The sequence below is a fragment of the Oryza sativa genome, chromosome 3, assembly GCF_034140825.1.
Source record: "Oryza sativa Japonica Group chromosome 3, ASM3414082v1".
NCBI classification, from domain to species: domain Eukaryota; kingdom Viridiplantae; phylum Streptophyta; class Magnoliopsida; order Poales; family Poaceae; genus Oryza; species Oryza sativa.
In genome coordinates, this window is record NC_089037.1 from 33,908,843 (window position 1) to 33,929,156 (window position 20,314).

Below are 20,314 nucleotides of genomic sequence, written 5' to 3' on the forward strand. Positions count from 1 at the left end.
TAACTAGCTCATTGGGATAAGCAAAATCCCCTATAATTAGGGACAGACCAAGGGGCCATTATCCCTTATAATCTTGGACAGAAGGAGTATTATATCAGGATCTTAAAGCAAAAGGTGAAAAGGAACTATTCCTTCGTACATCTTGCATTGCACACTCCATAGATTATTTCTGTTACAAATGCTAAATAGGAGTAAATATTGTGAACGATAAACAACACCGTTCTTTGAACTGATGGTACACACACTCCTGACATCACATAACACGGCTATTTTTTCGCAACTGCTCGAGCATAAGTGGCATGACTTGAGCCATCATCGCAATAGCCTCTTATGAAGAGGGATAGAACATCGTTGATTCTATATGGCCGTGCCAGTACGAGCCCACCAGTCAGAGGATCATTGTATAAGCATTAGTACAGATTCTTCCATCTGTGACGGCCCATAATAAGACTGGAATTTGCGGGCCGTCACAAAGAAGTAATCTCAATCAGGCTGAAGTTTCGTCCGATTGAGATATGGTCGCACAGCCATGGTATATCGGCATAAAACTAAAGCCCGTCACGGATGACACTTATCTGTGACGGGCTATAGTTGAGGCCCGATTGAGATGAGGGTTCCATATTTCAATCGGGCCCTAAAAGAAGCCCGTCACAGATGAGGGTCATCTGTGACGGGCTCCAACTAGAGGCCCGATTGAGATAAGTTTATTGCCCGTCACAGATGACACTCTTTTTTTGACGGCCTTTTATTAAGGCCCGATAGAGATTACTTGTATGCCCGTCACGGTTGATTGTTTTAGGGCCGTTACAGATATTTGTTGCACAGTATAAATACCCCCCACCACCTAGTGTAACTGTATCCCACTGTTCACTATTTTGGTGGGAGGCTATAGAGGGCGATTTTTTGTCCTTTTTCCAAGGAAAACAGAAATTAAATTCCCAAAAATGATCAAAATGGATCAATCAAGTGAGTAATATAAATCATTAATTGAGCAATTTCATCACGTCTTACTTTTGCAATACTGATCTTATAATATGTGCCTCTAATTTGTTTTTTTTTGTAGCAATTGATCGAAGTTGGATGTATGCCAAAAATTTGAAACGTCATTCTACGGAGTACCGAAAGGGCATAATAAATTTTATGAACGCCGCGGAGGAGGATCGGATAAGAAGAAACAGTGATTACATGTGTTGTCCATGTGCAGATTGCAAGAACGAGAATATGTTTGATAGTGGAGAGGACGTACACGGTCATCTGATACAACGAGGATTCATGGAGGGCTATACATGTTGGGTGAAGCATGGAGAGCAAGAATCAGGAAGTGGAGTAGCAGCAGACAGAAGTGGTGCGCATAATCAGGAAGATGAAAATGAGCATGACATGTTTATACCTTCTCTATTGGGCGGTGAAATAGTTGATGTGGATCACGATCTACTGCAAAACATGTTACGTGACGTTGAGGACCCAGCCCAGAATGAGAGAGATGGAATGAAATTCAGCAGGTTGGTAAGTGATTCCGAGACGCCTTTGTACGCTGGATGCAAAGCAAAACACACTAAGTTGTCAGTTACCTTGAACCTAATGAAGCTGAAGGCAAGTAGTGGATGGACAGACAAGAGTTTCACAGATCTTTTAGGAATTTTGAAGGCTATGCTTCCTATTGAGAACACATTGCCCGAGACGACATACGAAGCAAAGCAGGTTCTGTGTCCACTGGGGTTAGAGATCCGTAGAATTCACGCTTGTCCCAACGACTGCATATTGTACCACAAGCAATATGCGGACTTGGATGCTTGTCCTGTCTGCAAGGCTTCTCGATACAAGCGAAAGAAAAGTGCTGACGAAGGAAATAAGTCAAAGAGGGGTGGTCCGGCAAAGGTTGTGTGGTATCTACCTATCATTGATCGTTTCAAGAGAATCTTTGCCAACCCGAACGAAGCGAAGTTAGTACGTTGGCACGCCACGGAAAGAAGGAATGATGGTATGCTTAGACACCCAGCAGATTCGATTGAATGGAGGAATATAGATCGAAAACACAAAGACTTTGCTGCCGACCCTAGAAACATGAGGATATGTCTTTGTACGGATGGCATGAATCCTTTCGGTGACATGAGTAGTACTCACAGCACTTGGCCAGTTCTTATTGCGAACTATAACCTCCCGCTATGGTTATGCTTTAAACGGAAATATATTATGTTGTGCTTGTTAATCCAAGGTCCAAGGCAACCCGGCAATGATATCGATGTATTCCTGGAGCTTGTTATCGACGATCTGGAGATTCTTTGGAAAGAAGGTGTGGAAACTTGGGATGCATATGGTTAGGAGAACTTCAAGCTAAGAGTTCTATTATTCTGCACCATTAATGACTACCTTGCACTCGGTAATCTTTCCGGACAAACTATAAAAGGAAAGAAGGCATGCTCCGATTGCAAGGAACATACACGAAGCCGGTGGCTGAAGAAATCATGAAAGATGGTATACATGGGTCACCGGAGGTGGCTCCCGCTACGTCACACATTTAGAAGAAAGAAGAAAATTTTTAATGGTAAGAGAGAACTTCAGCCTGCTCCCAAAGATTTGTCCGGAGATGAGGTCCACAATATGGTCAAGGACATAAGCAATGAGTTTAGGAAGAAAAGAAAACGTAGCAAGACAAAGGAGAAGGGTATGTGGAAGAAAAAATCCATATTTTGGCGGCTACCTTACTGGAAAGATCTTGATGTCCGTCATTGCATTGATCTCATGCATGTAGAAAAGAATGTGTGTGAGAGTTTGGTTGGCCTGATGTTGAATATTCCCGGGAAGACAAAGGACGGGTTGAACGCGCGCCTTGATCTACAGGACATGAATATTCGCAGCGAACTCCAGCCCATACGAGATGCAGAGACAGGTAAAGTGTACCTCCCTCCAGCCTGCCACACACTGTCGAAGGATGAGAAGATCGCAATGTTATCATGCTTGAAGGATATTAAAGTTCCATCGGGCTATTCAGCGAGGATAAGTAAGTATGTTAAATTGGACGATCTAAAACTTGTTGGAATGAAGTCTCACGATTGCCACGTGCTAATCACACAAATCTTGCCAGTTGCTATCAGAGGCATTCTACCACCGAAAGTGCGTCACACGATCCAACGTCTGTGCGCCTTCTTCAATGCAATTGGACAGAAGGTTATAGATCCAGAAGATCTAGATGGGCTGCAGACCGATATTGTGAATACCCTCTATCACCTGGAGATGTTTTTCCCACTGTCTTTCTTTGATATAATGGTTCATCTCCCTGTTCATCTGGTGAAGCAAACAAAACTATGTGGCCCGGCTTTTCTAAGGGAAATGTGGCCGTTTGAAAGGTACATGGGAGTTCTGAAGTCGTACGTTCGTAACAGAGCTAAACCCGAGGGGAGCATCATTGAAGGTTACACGACCGAGGAGGCTATTGAGTTCTGTGTCAATTACATGTCCGATGCCGATCCTATCGGAGTTCCAGCGTCTCGTCACGAGGGAAGGTTGTCAGGTGTTGGCACAATCGGAAGGAAAAGAATTAGGCCCGATCAAGCGTCGTACACGCAGGCTCATTACGCTGTGCTCCAACATATGGCAGAAGTTGGCCCATACTTTGAGGAGCACTTAGCGAAAATCCGAGATGAGAACTTGGGGCGATCTGATGCATGGATTAACAGAGAACATAATTCTCGGTTCAACGAATGGTTCAAGAATCGTGTGACAATGTCCACGGATGTCCCAAATGAGACAGTACAGTTGTTGGGGATGGGACCGTCTTGGACCATAGACATATGGCAAGGATACGATATAAATGGATATACATTTTACACCGTCAAACAAGATGACAAAAGCACAGTGCAAAACAGCGGCGTCCGTATAGATGCATTCCAGGATCAAGTTGGGTCAAACACATACTACGGCCGCATTGAGGAGATCTGGGAGCTAAACTACGTCAAGTTCAAGGTTCCTTTGTTCCGCTGTCGTTGGGTGAATCTATGCACTGGTGTCAAAGCCGACAAAGAAGGTTTCACTTTAGTAGATCTATCTAAGGTGGGATACGCCGATGAACCATTTGTACTTGCGAAACAGGTCGAGCAGATATTCTACATAAAAGACCATTCAAACAAGAAGATGCACATCGTGAGGGATGGAAAGCGCCGAATTGTAGGAGTTGACAACGTCGTCGATGAAGAAGAATACAACCATAATCTTCATATAAGACCTCACATTGACCTTGACGATGATCCCTAAGAGCCTGTGGCATATGCTCGTTCAGATCATACCGAAGGCATAACCTTGTGACTGATGCATTTGTACTTATCTATTGTAATGAATAAAGTATTTTGTTTTATTGCAAAGACTTGATATGTGTAGTCATTAATATGGCTAATTTTGTTTTATTACAAATGACCAAAATAAAAGTTGTAGATCGTGATGAGAGGATCAACTTTGTTGTTGACCATATTTCAATTTGAAATCTTTTACTATCCGAAAATGTATTATGACTAATAAAATGAATTATTACACAACTGCTATATATTTTGCACTCACAACAAATGAAAGATGGAAAATGAGTCATCGGTGACGGGCCTTAGTTTACGGCCGATAGAGATTAATCTATCTCAATCGGGCTTTGCCGTAGAGCCCGTCACAGATGACTCATCGGTGACGGGCTCCATACTAATGCCCGATTGAGATGACATTCAGGCCCGTCACGGATGACTCATCTGTGACGGGCCCTAAGATAATGCCCGATAGAGATAGATTAATCTCTATCGGGCTTGAACTAAGGCCCGTCACCGATGACTATTTTTCCATTTCCCAGATAAGTCTTTATATTTGTGAGTACAAAAGATATAGCTGCTGTATAATAATTTATTTTATTAGTCATAACACATTTTCGGATAGTAAATGATTTCAAATCGAAATATGGTCAACAACAAAATTGATCCTCTCATCAAGATCTACAACTTTTATTTTGGTCATTTGTCTATATAACTTTGTTTCTAACAGCTTGAAATTGATTTTGACAATATGACAAATATAATCAACATTTGTAAATACTAAATGATTTCAAATGGAAATATGGTCAACAACAAAGTTGATCCTCTCATCAAGATCTACAACTTTTATTTTGGTTACTTCTTCATCCGACAAAGTGATAGTTATATTATTCACAAAAATCACATTTCTCTCATCTGGTTTATAAATATCAACACAGATATGTCAATTTTGTAAACATTGGTACTATCACTTTGTCGGATGAAGAAGTGAACAAAATAAAAGTTGTAGATCCTGATGAGAGGATCAACTTTGTTTTTGACCATATTCCCATTTGAAATCATGTAGTATTTACAATTGCTGTTTAGATTTGTCATATTGTCAAAACCAAATTCAAGCTGTTGGAAACAAAGTTATATAGACAAATGACCAAAATAAAAGTTGTAGATCCTGATGAGAGGATCAACTTTGTTTTTGACCATATTTCCATTTGAAATCATTTAGTATATACAAATGCTGTTTAGATTTCTCATATTGTCAAAATCAATTTTATGTTGTTGGAAACAAAGTTATATAGACAAATGACCAAAATAAAAGTTGTAGATCTTGATGAGAGGATCAATTTTGTTGTTGACCATATTTCGATTTGAAATCATTTACTATCCGAAAATGTGTTATGACTAATAAAATGAATTATTATACAGCAGCTATATATTTTGTACTCACAAATATAAAGACTTATCTGGGAAATGGAAAAATAGTCATCGGTGACGGGCCTTAGTTCAAGCCCGATAGAGATTAATCTATCTCTATCGGGCATTATCTTAGGGCCCGTCACAGATGAGTCATCCATGACGGGCCTGAATGTCATCTCAATCGGGCATTAGTATGGAGCCCATCACCGATGAATCATCTGTGACGGGCTCTACGGCAAAGCCCGATTGAGATGACTCATCACTCTAATATAACTAGGGTTTCTCAGATCGGATCGAAAATTTTTCTAAGTCTCGCTACAGTTTCCCGCCTCCTTAGAACCCTAGCGCCGCCGCCAACTCCTCCTTCGCCGCCGTCGTCCTCCCTCACCGCCACCGCCACCGAGACCGCCACCACCGCCACCAAGCCCGCCGTCACCGCCGCCGAGCCCACCGCCTCCACCGAGCCCGCTGCCACCGCCATCGAGCCCGCCGCCTCCACTGAGCCCGCCGCCGCCGCCACCGAGCCTCTACACCGACCGGCGTCGGCCTTCCTCGTCGTCGCCGCCTGCCTCTTCATCGACACGAACAGCAGCCCCCACCGAGGCCGGCGACGTCCTTCCTCATCGTCGTCGCCTACTCCTCACCGACACCCAACGCCGCCCGCCCGACGCCAACCTCCCCGACCGGCGCCGCCGCCGTGAACTCCTCCCTCGCTGAGCCCGCCGCCGCCTCCACCGACCGGCGACGCCCTCCACCGAAACCGCCGCCGCCACCACCGAGCCCCCCCCGGCCGACCTCATGTGAGTCCTCCATCGCGCCTCCCTCTGCTACCTGCATGTGGTTGATAATGAAAATGTGGATGTTGGGATGAAATGTGGATGTTGGGATGAATTTAGTGATAGATGATTTTAGTGATTGATGACTTGATGATGAATAGATAGAATGTGGTGCATTAATGAATTTAGTGATAGATGATTTTAGGGATTGATGATATGTGGTGAACGAATGATTTTAGTGATTGATGACATGATGATGAATATATGGAATGTGGTTCATTAATGAATTTAGTGATAGATGATTTTAGTGATAGATGATTTTAGTGATAGATGATTTTAGGGATTGATGATATATGGTAAACGAATGATTTTTTTGATTGATGACATGATGATGAATAGATGGAATGTGGTGCATTAATCAATTTAGTGATAGATGCATGATATGTGGATGAATAGATGGTATGAGGTGAATTTATGATTTTAGGATTTGATGATATGTTTAATTTATTTACATGTGCCATTCAATTCATTCTATCATTGTGATATGCGCAATTTAGTTTATTTATATGTTTCATTTATTTTTATAAGTGACATTCAATTCATTGTAATAGATTGTAGCACTCAATTGTGTTTTTTTTGTTTTTTTGGAAAAAAGTAGACAATGTCTCAGCAAGGCGAACCAATGTCGACGACAACTAGTGGGTCCTCAAGGGCACGTACTCCTAGGACAGGGAACAAAATTCCTAAGGAACAGTTCCGCATAACAGCGGTGGACGCCGTAGGGTTGCCGACATCTCCAAGGAAAATATTGAGCCGATTTAGGTCTATCTGCGGGGTCATAGGGAGGCAGAAATTCAGTATTCTGCAAGACGACTTCAAGCTCATGCCGGCCGCAGAGAAGGACATTGCTTGGCTAACGTTCAAGGAGAGCTTTGATTATCCTGCAGAGCATGAGGACCGTCTCAGGCGGGCTGCTTTCGAGGTTATGGACACTGCTTGGAAGAACTTCAAGACTAAGCTAGTCGGCGAGTTCGTCTACAACCCGGCAAATCAAGATCCAAGAGAGAAATTTCCTTGGATCACGGAACAGGTCTGGGAGGAATTCTATGCGAAGAAGTCGACCCCCGAGTCCAGAGCTAGAAGCGAGGCATATCGCTTGCTCCAGACCAGGAACCAGCATCTACACCGGCTTGGTACCGCCGGATATGCCGGTAAGGAAGAGGAATGGCAGCGTGAGGATGAAGAAGTGGAGGAATCGTGCACACCGCTCGTGTTTGGCGATATCCCACACCCTCGGGCTAGGAACTGGGCCAGGGCTAGGTACCAGAAACATGATGATGGCACAATCTTCATGCCAAATGCAGAAGATCAACGAGTATACGAAGCTATAGTAAGTGTCTAGTCAAACTAGATGTTCGCATTGTTTCCCATCGTGCAGTTTATTTGACCCCACTAAATTGTAATGCAGAAGGAGTTGGTTGCCGAGCAACAAGCCTCGCAAGAGGCCTGCTCTCAAAGACGCGAGGACGACCTCCTCACGAAAGCGTTGGGCAACAAGGAACACCATGGACGGACACGGGGCGTTGGGTCTTCTGTTAATTGGAAGTATGGATTTCCAGACTACGCGTGGCAGTACAAGAAGCGGACTTCCAACAAGGCGGAGAAAGATGCACGCCTTGAAGCCAAGATCCGGGAGTCGATACGAGCTGAGCTGACATCTGAATTCGACGAAAAGCTCGAGTCGATGAGGGCCAAGATTAGGCAAGAGATCCGAGAAGAGCAACAGATCCCCCAGGCCGCCGCTGCTGCTGTGCACAAAGAGTTAGGAAGTCCCACCGAAAAACGCAGCAGTTGCGCATCAACTGAGTTGGCGGAAAATCCAACATCAGTCGACAGCGCCGTTGACCACATAACGGTAACCGTGAACTTACTCAATACATGAAAGACGTAACGAATCCATATGATATATAATATTCTAAAAAAATTGATTAATCTATCACAGGAACCAACGAGCTGCACCCTCACAGTTAGGGTGATGCCGACCTTCACTGTTCTAGCAGCCGAGGGTCTTGCGTACAAGCCGACCCCAGAGACAAGAGTGCATGGAGCGCAACTCAGGGCCGACTGTGCAAAAGTTCAAGTCGACTCGGTGAAGCCCGAATACGAGCTGTTCCCTCTGAAGTATCCACCGAACGACGAGGTCCTCTCACTAGGAAATGCCCGTGGTACCTTCATCCAATGGCCCAAGGACCTCATTGAGATCAGGGTTACAGCGAGGCCAACCACTGCACCAGGCGGTCGTCCACCAAAGAGACCCGCCTCTGCTCCTTCAGCCCCTCCTGCTCAAGATCGTCATGCACAATCTTACGATGTGCAGTTGCAGTACGACATGGATTTTGGGGAGGACCGAACGGAGGCCGACAGCAAGGCGATTCATGAACCCCCATCGATGAAGAAGAGCAAGAAGGCACACTCTTCCCCTCAGAGAATTACTCTCGATAAACCCGAAGCAAAAGGGAGAGGAAGGGGAGGAAAGGTGCATGCCTCGCTTCTAGCTCCAAGAAAGCTAGATCTGGGCAAGGGCCAGGAAGAGACTAAGGGCAAAGAGGTCAAGAAGAAATACGTCGCTCCACAGGAGTTCCAACTAGGCATGCCATTGGTTGGAGATGACGTGCTTGCCGCAATGGGCACCGCTTGCAAGGACTTTCACTTATACTACATGGAGAAATCTAACGCCAGGAAGCCAAGTAAAGCTACCGATATCCTTAGACAGCATGATGGAAAGCCATTCCTTGGTCCAACAAATTATATCGTGGTCGACTTCAAGGATCTTTTCGACCTCTACAGGCTCCGAGCGGTGGACACAAGCCTCCTTAAGTGCTACTCCTTGTAAGTATTGTCGCCCAACTCATTCTGGTAATAACAATCGGTTTAACTTGCTTACAAGATCGTTGATCCTGTGTGTAGCTTAAGTTGGCAATGGTGTCAGAAGCATGCACCGGATGTTGCCTTCCTTGATCCACAAGTGGTCACTGTCACAAATCTCCAGAATGACCGTCAAGGAATGGTCAACTACATCTACGACACCTTGTGGTCCCGCCGAGACAAGGAGTACATTATGTGTGCCTATAATCAATAGTAAGTGTGTTAACTAAATATACACAACAGCATGACACATTCCTTGAGTACTTAATTAACTTTCACTATATTAATGCCGCAGTGCCCATTGGATCCTTCTGGTCATAACACCTAAATGGAGTACATGTCATTACCTGAACTCCAGAATTGATAAGAACGCATATGATTGGACCCCAATTCAACTAGCGATAGATGAAGCGTGGGCCCAATATGTGCAAAGAGGAGGCCTCAGGAAGACAGGACATGACACCCTCATCCACAAAAAAGACTTCCCGGTGAAGCAACAAATAGGTGACCAGTGCGGATTCCATGTGTGCCACAATATGCGACTTCTGTATAGAGAAAAGGTGAAGACTTTGGCTGAGTTTGAGGTCGGTGGTCTCAATTGTGATAGACTAACTACATTTTAGTACTTATATATGATCGATCAACTAATCTGGAATTATGACAATGTAGGGCACAATAACCAAGTCTCTGACTACCAGCTTTGAGGAGGTTCGCGAGGAGATAGCCAGCTTCATCCTCCGCGAAATAATTAACCCCAAAGGAATGTTTAGGCTTAAACTAAAATGATGAACAATGTTGAACTTCTATGTTTAGGCAATGATGAACACTTATTATGCAACTGTGATGATGTAACTGTGATGCTTATATTTATGTATATATTTCATATGTTTATGTTAAGACTTGCTAAATAAATATTTGATCCAATTAACTCGGTTTTGCAGGTGAAATATGATAAATATTTGAATGGATGTGAAATATGTGAATGGATGTGAAATATGAGATGGCTGTGAATGTGTGGTTGTGTGAAATATGTTGATGTCTGTGTATGTGAATGCATATGTATGAATGGGTGATGCTGGGGAGCTGGGGATATTGGATATCTGTGTTTGTTTCTGTCATTTTTGTAGCGGGCATGGCTAGCAAAGGCCTGAGGCTAGCCAAAAAACAAAATTTATTTTTTTTGTGGATTATAGTCATCTGTGACGGGCCATAACTAAATGCCCGATTGAGATGAGGTCATCTGTGACGGGCTCTAGCTTAGGCCCGATTGAGGTCACTAGTCATCTGTGACGGGCTCTAGTTTAGGCCCGATTGAGGTCAGCAGTCATCTGTGACGGGCTATAGTTTAGGCCCGATTGAGATGAGTATCATCTGTGACAGGCTCTAGTTTAGGCCTGATAAAGGTTAGTAGTCATCTGTGACGGGCGCTAGTTGTGGCCCGATAGAGATAGGTCATCTGTGACGGGCTATAGTTTGACTGGTCGTCTGGGTCAAAGCTATCGGTGACGGGCTTTACTTAGGGCCCGATTGAGATATATTCATTCGTGACGGCCGTTTGCCCGATTGAGATAACTCTTCACATCAGTGACTTCTAGCCTGCGACGGACGCTGTGCTCGATTGAGATGGGGCTTACCGCCCGATTGAGATGAGGGTATCCGTTCTAGTGAAGGTGGAGGGTTCAGTGGTTGCATCTGTGAGATGGTAGGCTTCAGTTTCCTCTTTATCATCCAATTCAAAGCCCTGGTAGATGGTGTCGGCGCTGATAGAAGGGAACACCTTAGGGCACACTGACAATGCACGGGACAAGCCAACGAACAAGGCTCGCCCGTTGAGGCCATGGACAAGCGTCGTCTTCCTCGCATCCAGATCAACAATGTACACTTCATACTTCCATTTCCACATCTCGTAGTAGCTCTCGTTGTCATCGCCGCCGATGATATAGCTCGCGGATATACAACGGTGCTTTCGGTGCACCAGCATCAGCTCTCCGCCATATATTGTCGACCAGATGGAGGGTGTCCATCATGGGGGAGTACTGGATTGCCAGTTCGGCAGCCGCCACCAGCCGTGGTGGTTGGTTTTCTGAGGTTTTCACCGTCATGACAGCGTCGGCGTCGTCGGAGACGCAGTAGAAGCGGCCTGCGAATGACAGCGATGACGCGAGACGAGGGACACGATGATCGACCAGCGCCCACCTCTCATCGCCGGGCTTGGCGACGGCGAGCTTCCTGGTGTTGGAGAAGTAGAGCGCGATCAAGCAGCCATCGCCACCGGCGAGGCCGGCGCCGCACACCGATAGATCGCCGCCGACGAGGTACCTGTCCCGTGGTAGCAGCGTGGCCAGCGACGGGAGCTCCGTGAGCCGACGCGTGAAGGGGTTGAGCACGCGGACGAACAGGGTGCGGTCGTCGACGAGGACGAGGAGGCCCTCGGCGGTGGGGCCGAACGAGCGGTGGCCCTCGATCTCCGGGAGGTCCACGGCGACGCACTGCCCCGTGGCGGCGTTGATGAACCGCCGGCGGTGAGGGGCGGCGCGCTCTGGCCACTCCCGGAGCATGAACCATCGCCTTGGATGGAAGCGGCTGTCCAAGGAGTTGTGTTCGCGAGGGTCGGCGGAGCACTGCCGCCAAGCGGTGCAAACGGCGCGGAAACGCATGTAATCCGCCACGTCGCCGGCGAGGACGCGCTCGGCGATCAGCCCCGCCGGGCCGTCCGTGAGATTGTACCAGTCCCTCTCCCTCGTCGGCCGCTTGGTCCGCCGCCGGTACGGGATGAGCTGGGATCCGGAGGAGGAGGACTGTGCTCGCTTCGCCATCGGATTTGGAACGCGACGCGGCGACGCGACTCCGCTGGTGTCGCACCGCCTTCGATGGGTATCATCAATCTCATCAATCCTACGTGGATAGGAACTCCGACTCCCGAGTCCGATATGGTATTTCTAGTTTCATAAATCCATGATTCTGGAATTAAGATCACGTTCTCAATATTTGACTAAATATTTTGTTCATATTTTAATTTTTTAAAAAATTAATTTTTAAACAACTAGTAGCATAAAATTAGAAAAATTATGAATTACACCCCCGAACTATCGCGGTCGACCGAATTACCCCTTGAACCCGAAAACCAGACATCGTTCACTCTGAACTTTCAATACCGGACGAATTACCACTCTCGACTCAATCCGGAGCGGTTTGTCCTACGTGGCGTACGCGTGGCAATCTAGTCAACATTTTATTTTTTTAAAAAAAAATTGTGAGACCCACATGTCATATCCCCTCTTTCACTCTTCTCTCTCTTCACACACACTCTCTCTCACGGGCCGCACACAGGGCAGGAGGTGGGCGGCGCACGAGATGGCACGGGCGAGGACGGGCGGCGGGCAGTCGGCGCAGACGGCGGCACGCACGACGGCGGTCGTGGCCGGAGCTGCATCGCCAGCGAGGTCACTGAGCTGTGCACGACTTGGCCACCATGAGCGCCCTCGGCCCTTCTCCACATGCAGTCTGGATCAGGTGCCGCCTCGGCAACGGCGCTCGCCAGGCTAAGGCACCTGCTCGCCACGCTCTTCCCTCGTTGCCGCCTCACCGACGAGATCACCGCCCTCCGTGCCCGCGCCATCGCCATGAGCGAGCACCGCCGCCCGTCCCCGCCCGCATCAACGACGTGGCCGCGGCGCCGTGGTGCTCGCCTCCGTTCGCGAACGGTGGTGCCATGGACGAGGCGGCGGCGGCGACGAGGTCGTGGTCGTGCGGCGGGAACTGCAACGGCGGAAGCTTGTCGATCTCGGCCTAGTACCCGTCCCCGCTCGCTCCATCTTGCGCCGCTACTCACCTCTTACCCTACGCGCCGCCCCGAGAAAGAGAGAGTGAAGAGAGAGAGAGAGAGAGAGGAAGAGGACTATGTGATAGGCGGCGACGAGGTCGTGGTCGTGCGGCGGGAACTGCAACGGCGGAAGCCTGTCGATCTCGGCCTGGTACCCATCCCCGCCCGCGCCATCTTGCGCCGCTACTCACCTCTTACCCTACGCGCCGCCCCGAGAGAGAGAGAGAGTGAAGAGAGAGAGAGAGAGAGGAAGAGGACTATGTGATAGGCGGCGGCGCGGGCGTGAAGGGCGGCGATCTCGCCGGCGAGCAGGTGCCTCAGCCTGGCTTGCGCGCTGTTGCCGAGGCGACACCTGATATGGAGGAGGCTGAGGTCGATGCAGTCCTCCGAGTAGTAGGCGAGCTCACGGAGCTGCTTCCTCCACTCCATGACGAAGTGGTCCACGACGCCGTCGTCGCCCTCGGACTGCATGTGGAGGAGGGTGTTCATGGTGGCCAAGTCGTTGTGCAGCTCGGTGACCTTGCTGCCGACGCAGCTCCGGCCACGACCGCCGCCGTGCGTGCCAACTGCCCGCCGCTCGTCCCCGCCCGTGCCATCTTGCGCCGCCGCCCACCTCATGCCTTGCGCGGTGCCCGTGAGAGAGAGAGAGAGTGTGTGAAGAGAGGGAAGAGTGAAAGAGGGGTATGACATATGGGTCCCACCATTTTAAAAAAATAAAATGCTGACTGGATTGTCATGGGTACGCCACGTAGGACAAAACTACTCTGGATTGTGTCGATGGGGGTAATTCGTCTGGTATTAAAAGTTCAGGATGAACGATGTTTGGTTTTCGGATTCAAGGGGTAATTCGGTCGACAACAATGGTTCGGGAGTGTAATTCGTACTTTTTCCTATAAAATTTAACTTATATAAACTTTAAATCTTCCGTAAACGTGAGATCTGTATATGTGACAATCAGGGCTGAAATGCCAAGTGTGAGAAGATGACGCACCCAAATGCAACATTGAGTTGGGCCAGGCCAGGCCAGGCCGGCCGACCCAGACGAGAATCCAACCGGAGTAGATTTTTTTCCAGATATTTCCGGTGCAAAACCCAACCCACGGCGGAAACCGAAACCGTGGCCCCCGCCCCCTCCCCACCCCTATCCTTTCCGCAGCTGGTTTCCCCCTCCCGCCTCCGACCACCCACGTCATCACCACAGCGACCTCTACTCCACTCTGCCCCGCCGCCCATGGCCGCCGCCGCCGCGGCGCTCGCGAGCTCCCCCATGGTCCACCTCACGGCCTCCCGGCTCCGCCTCCCCAGGCCCGCCAGGTCCCCCGCGGCGGCGACGCCCTCACCCTCTCCCGCGTCCGCCGCGTGCTGCTCGAGGGGCGCGGCATGCGGCTTGGAGTGGAGACCCAAGTCTGGGCTGAGGGCCCTGAGGCGGTGCGAGGACCGGCTGCGGTGCTTCTCCATCGACGGGGGAGGGGGTGGGGGCGGGGGTGGCGGCGGAGGAACGGGCGGGGAGGACGGGGAGAAGCGGGGCGAGGAGGAGGCGGCGGCGGCGGCGGAGGCGAAGGTAGGTGGCGCGGTGGAGGAGATGAGATCCGAGCGGACCCGCTCCGGTAGCTTCTCTTCGTCCTCGTCGTCGTCGTCAGGGGTAAGGCGTGCTGTGGTTTGCTGATTACTCGTTGATTAGCTTTTGAGCATTTTGATGGAGTATTGTATTGCAGTTGGAGATGTAGTTAGACTTTCGGTCGGGTGCAGGGAGCATCATAATACTGAATTTTTGTTGAATATAGTAGGAATGGTAACTTTATTGGCTCGTTTACTTCTATTCCGAACACCAAACTTGATCGAGTGGGTGGCAGAACTCCGTACAAGTAGAGTTTTAGATTGATGGCAGTATGGCACATTATCCATTTCCACTAAAAGTAGCAATTTTACTATCAGTATGTCAGGAAAGACATTCACTAGTTACTAGTGAGAAACGCGGGGATGAAACCTCTATATTGATTTCTTGGTTATCAAACTACAGAGCTGCTCTAATGCAGATTGCCCCCCTTCATTAATCATTGGGTATTCTAGCACTAGTTGTCTCTGCTATGTTTTACAATAACTTGACCATAACAAGTGGTTTATGTTTTGTCATCAATCTCGTACTTTTCAATTAACTTAACAATAATGCGTCACTTATTTGTCTTTACCTTTTTCTTAAGAAGACACACATCCATGTTCTTTTTAACCTGTGAAATATATCTGTATATCATGAGCATGGCCATTTGTTCTCTCAAATATATTTATCACATCTCCATTTTTTCAGACACCCGGTATATCCAATGAGCCACCATTTTTGAGCTTCAGTGTTGATAACATCGACACAGTAAAGTTATTGGAACTCCTAGGGCCCGAAAAAGTTGATTCAGCTGATGTCAAGGCTATTAAGGAAAAACTTTTCGGCTACACAACATTCTGGTTGACAAGAGAAGAACCTTTTGGTGATCTTGGGGAAGGGGTCCTTTTTATTGGGAACCTCCGAGGGAAGAGAGAAGAAATATTTGCAAAACTTCAACAGCAGTTACGTGAACTCACAGGTGACAAATACAATCTTTTTATGGTGGAGGAGCCCAATTCAGAAGGGGAAGACCCACGTGGAGGACCACGTGTTAGTTTTGGTTTGCTCAGAAGAGAAGTTTCAGAACCTGGACCTACTACATTGTGGCAATATGTCATTTCACTGTTACTTTTCCTTCTAACTGTGTTCTCTTGTGTTGAGCTAGGAATTGCATCAAAGGTATACCTACTCTTTGTTTGTTATATGCTTGCCACATCTTAATACCAACATATCATTATATGCCAAGTCTCTAATAAATGGTATGTGTCGTGCAGATTAGCAGTCTTCCACCAGAGATTGTTACATATTTCACTGATCCAAATGCTACTGGACCCCCACCTGATATGCAACTCTTACTTCCATTTGTGGAATCAGCTTTGCCGGTGGCTTATGGTGTCTTGGCTATCCAACTATTTCATGTAATTCACTCCCTCAGTCTGTTGAGCAACTATGTATCTATCTTCTAGTCTTTTAACTCCTAAAGAAGCCATTTGAACAACAACACACCTTTTAGACTAGTTTAATATTTCAGATATATTGTGAAACTGGCACGATAGCTTCTCCTGCCATGTTCCAATTTGATTAATAAACTGATCAGAATTACACTGATTTCTAATATTTGTTTAGCATGGGGCTAGGGGTTAAACACATCTTTCTTCCTGAGTTGGATTGGTTCGGATGTGCTATTCAACTAGAGTTGCACTGTATTCAAATATGGAAACATTGTTGCATAGAGCTTTGTATAATAATCAAAACTGGATAATTACTGTGCAATTTAATCATATACCTTGATTAGTTTGAACAAAACTTTCCAATCAACAAGCATGATGGTAACAATTGAATGTTGGTCCGAACATAGGTAGATGGTGGTACCAGAGGGTCCATTGTTTCCATGTTAGTTTATATCTGTTTGAATTGCTGTTTGTGAATTGTTCTTTTTTTTTAGTTGACAAAACCTACCATGTTGCATTCTGTATGCAGGAAGTTGGTCACTTTTTGGCAGCATTTCCAAAGAAGGTTAAACTAAGCATTCCTTTCTTCATTCCGAACTTCACTCTAGGAACTTTTGGCGCAATTACTCAGGTTAGTAATAAGTAAAAGAATTAGTTTTGACTGCTGATGAAAATCTGGGATGACATTGTGCTGTAATTGCATTATTGCATATTGATTGTTGATCATGAGCAAGCTACACAGCTTGATAAATGATAATATATTGGACTTCGCATGTACTTTGATTTACCACCTATAAACATGATACCAAGGAAAGCATATGCCTCCTTTTCAAAAACATCCCTGCTTATATTTCTATTTCACTAGATAATATCAAGCTCACTAAAGTCATGCCATAGCAGTGATACTGTTTTTTCGGCCACTTCTAGCTCTAGTACGACAGAGTGATGCTAAAGAAGGCACTAGAGTCTAAATGTCACTGCAACAATTGATTTTTTTGGGTCCTCTGTTGCATTTCTGTTCGTATTTCTGTTTTTATGCACTAAATTGTAGAAGTCTAGTATGAGCGGCGTGTGGTTCTTTTTAACTACTAGATATGAGCTCCTCTTATTGTTGTCATCCATCCTGTAGTTCAAATCCATTCTGCCGGATAAGAAGACAATGTTTGACATATCAATGGCTGGTCCTCTTGCTGGAGCTGCACTTTCTTTCTCAATGTTCTCTGTAGGCTTGTTGCTCTCCTCAAATCCTGCTGGGGCAAGTGATTTAGTTGAAGTACCTAGCAAGCTATTCCAGGGTTCCTTGTTGCTCGGACTTGTTAGCAGAGCAACACTTGGCTACAGGTCTCTGATACTTGATATTTTTATCATTTAACTATATTTTAATTTCGTCATGCCTTAGTTCCATTGTGATACCTGCACCTTTTCGTTCAGTCTCTTGTGCTATATAAGACCTATAGATACCATTTCAGGACTCTTTTTTTTTGTTATTTTCATATTCTCCACAATCTGTTTTGATCTTACAAATACAAACCAGATTAAGTCAAAACTTCACTGCTAATTTTGAGAGAATTTTTTCACTGGATCAGCTCATGTGAAATATACTTTCCCAGACCTCCAAATTCTATAGACAGATACACATGATAGGATATTTTATGAACATCGCCATTTATGAACATCATTGTGATATTAGTTGAAGTATTCTACTTTATTTATTCAGTTATATGTCTCAAAAGTTTTAGTCCGCAACTCTTATCCTTCTAATGGACATAAATTGATCTACAGAGCTATGCATGCTGCTACAGTTGCTATCCACCCTCTTGTGATTGCAGGCTGGTAAAGTACCCTGCACTAAGTCCTTGACGTTGTAACCAAGCAAATAGCAATTATAATCTTATCTTGTTTCCTGCAAATTCTGTAGGTGTGGTTTAACGACTACTGCCTTTAATATGCTTCCTGTTGGATGTCTTGATGGTGGAAGAGCTTTACAGGTAAAATTACTGTAGTTGTTTTTATTAATATCATCACTGTTCCTTAATTCCTTTCTAAAATACTGTCAATAAGTTATTGACTAGCTTGAGGTTCCAGTGCATTTTTTTATCAGGCCTCCAGGTTTCAACCTAAATTAACTTAGCAATAGATAATCATTAATCTCTGTAGAACTTCTGATGCTTAACCTATGGCTTGGAAAGGACATGATAGTTTATCTGCAAAGATTCTAGCTTCTGTAAGAAACAAGCATGCCTAAAGTTCAGTGATATTTGCAACAGGGTGCTTTCGGCAAGGATGCGTTGTTTGGATTTGGCTTGACAACATACTCATTGCTTGGACTCGGGGTGGTAAGCCAGTCTATCTTGCAGTTTGATATTTGGCTGTAGAGTTTCTGTCACAGTACAGACCTCTATGACAAAACATTTCATCCATATGTAAAGCTCATACAAGTATTTGTGGTTTATTGCAACTAAACACCAAATGTTCTATGTGTATCAGTTATGATTTGTACAGTTCTGTGAAAACTTGACATGTCGAAGAGAAATTTACAATGCCAAGTAGACTACGAATGTCTGGATTCATTTTTAGTTATGCGTGTCTTGTTTAAACCTTTTAGTTCATATGAATTCAATCCATGGTGCAAGATGATACTTTTTCCTGTTGCACTTATAACGAAAAGCAAGATGATCAAACATTTGAAGAACCAATCGGACTTGGTACTAGGTTGTTTTCACTTTTGACTTTTTGAGATCTGACCTAAGCTGCATGCGTGCAATTTTCTTGATATTTTAATTTTTGCCCTCACCTTGAACATTATGTACTGCTACTATGTATTGTATTCAGTTCTAATGCCTCTTCTTTTTCCCAGCTTGGGGGGCCACTATCTCTTCCTTGGGGCTTATACGTGCTAATATGTCAGGTAAAGCATGCTGATGATTCGGAGATACATTGTGAGAATCAATGTTTTACGCTCAGACTTATTTATGTCTTTTGGTTATTTTTGCTCAGAGAACACCTGAAAAGCCCTGCTTGAATGATGTGAGCGATGTCGGAACGTGGAGGAGAGCAGCATTGATAGTTTCAGTGTTTCTTGTTGTATTGACTCTCATTCCACTCTGGGATGAACTTGCAGAGGACCTAGGTGTAGGACTTGTGACTTCTTTCTGAGATGAACTTACCGGTAGAGTTAGGCCATGATGCAAGTCAATTTTGTATGCGCTTGTAGTATCCATAGTGAAATTGTTGTAAAGGCGTGCGAAATTCCGCTTCTAAGTGAAATGTTGACCTACTGAGATGAGCCATTTCCTTCCTATGGCCAGAGCAGTTGTGCATCCGAAATATTGCCGTTTGTTCAAAATACAGTAATTTTGAAGGTTGATGTACAGTAATTCTTTTAGACGCAACTACAGTAATATTGAATGTTAATTGTTATTTTTTGGCACGATATTGACTGCTAGTTGATGGCGACAAAGCATGTACAATTTCTTGCTGCTGGTTTTTGCAGCCTTGTGGTTCTTTTTACGCACGAACACGAGAACATTCTTACAAGGTATTTGTTTGATTTAAGCATACCAAGCCAATCTGTATACTTCCTCCTGCTTTCCCAGTAAAAGAAATACCCATCCAAAAAGTGTAGCACAACTCAGTAACACAAAACCTAATGGCATGTTTGATTTGGCACAAATTTTGAGAACTTTTACGGTATAATATACAGGCAGTATAAAGAAGAGGCAGTATAAAGAAGGATATGTAAGGAATTGATAGAAAACTGAAAAAGAAAGATATTATAGTATTAGGGGAGAAGCATCCTGACCACCATTTGATAAAGACACACGTGGAGGCAACACAATTTGACTAGAATAACAAAAAAAAGGGAACAAATTTACCCTTTCAAATTATGTACTGAGCATCGGTCTCTCATATATGTATCCGATGTATTGAACTAAAGTGGAAGACCAAATCAACCTACACGTTAAACCATTTATGCTGACAATATAATAATATATTGTACTGTAAAGGTTCTCTAAATTTTATGTCCATTTACACGCTACAGTTTA

The 20,314-nt window shown here is 45.5% G+C and overlaps 2 protein-coding genes across 2 annotated transcripts; one reads left to right on the top strand and one right to left on the bottom strand.

The window, feature by feature from the left end:
• Nucleotides 1-11,027: 11,027 nt before the first annotated feature.
• On the bottom strand, nucleotides 11,028-12,213 carry LOC136355697 (uncharacterized). Its single transcript, XM_066308520.1, has 2 exons — nucleotides 11,435-12,213; nucleotides 11,028-11,340 (listed from the first exon to the last, which is right to left on the bottom strand). Exons 1-2 carry the CDS (start codon nucleotides 12,211-12,213, stop codon nucleotides 11,028-11,030), a joined length of 1,092 nt encoding a protein of 363 aa, XP_066164617.1.
• A 2,144-nt stretch (nucleotides 12,214-14,357) lies between these two features.
• LOC4334387 (probable zinc metalloprotease EGY1, chloroplastic) lies at nucleotides 14,358-19,700 on the top strand. The gene is made up of 10 exons (NM_001418766.1): nucleotides 14,358-14,862; nucleotides 15,526-15,996; nucleotides 16,092-16,235; nucleotides 16,798-16,899; nucleotides 17,398-17,609; nucleotides 18,051-18,101; nucleotides 18,187-18,256; nucleotides 18,536-18,604; nucleotides 19,126-19,176; nucleotides 19,266-19,700. Exons 1-10 carry the CDS (start codon nucleotides 14,452-14,454, stop codon nucleotides 19,422-19,424), a joined length of 1,740 nt encoding a protein of 579 aa, NP_001405695.1. The 5' UTR covers nucleotides 14,358-14,451; the 3' UTR covers nucleotides 19,425-19,700.
• Nucleotides 19,701-20,314: the final 614 nt, after the last annotated feature.

Coding starts and splice junctions, on each gene's coding strand:
- LOC136355697 (XM_066308520.1), bottom strand. CDS start 12,213: ATGGCGAAGCGAGCACAGTCCTCCTCCTCCGGATCCCAGCTCATCCCG. Junction 11,341..11,434: donor GCTGCCGAACTGGCAATCCA/GTACTCCCCCAT, acceptor TATATCCGCGAG/CTATATCATCGGCGGCGATG.
- LOC4334387 (NM_001418766.1), top strand. CDS start 14,452: ATGGCCGCCGCCGCCGCGGCGCTCGCGAGCTCCCCCATGGTCCACCTC. Junction 14,863..15,525: donor CCTCGTCGTCGTCGTCAGGG/GTAAGGCGTGCT, acceptor CCATTTTTTCAG/ACACCCGGTATATCCAATGA. Junction 19,177..19,265: donor TATACGTGCTAATATGTCAG/GTAAAGCATGCT, acceptor ATTTTTGCTCAG/AGAACACCTGAAAAGCCCTG.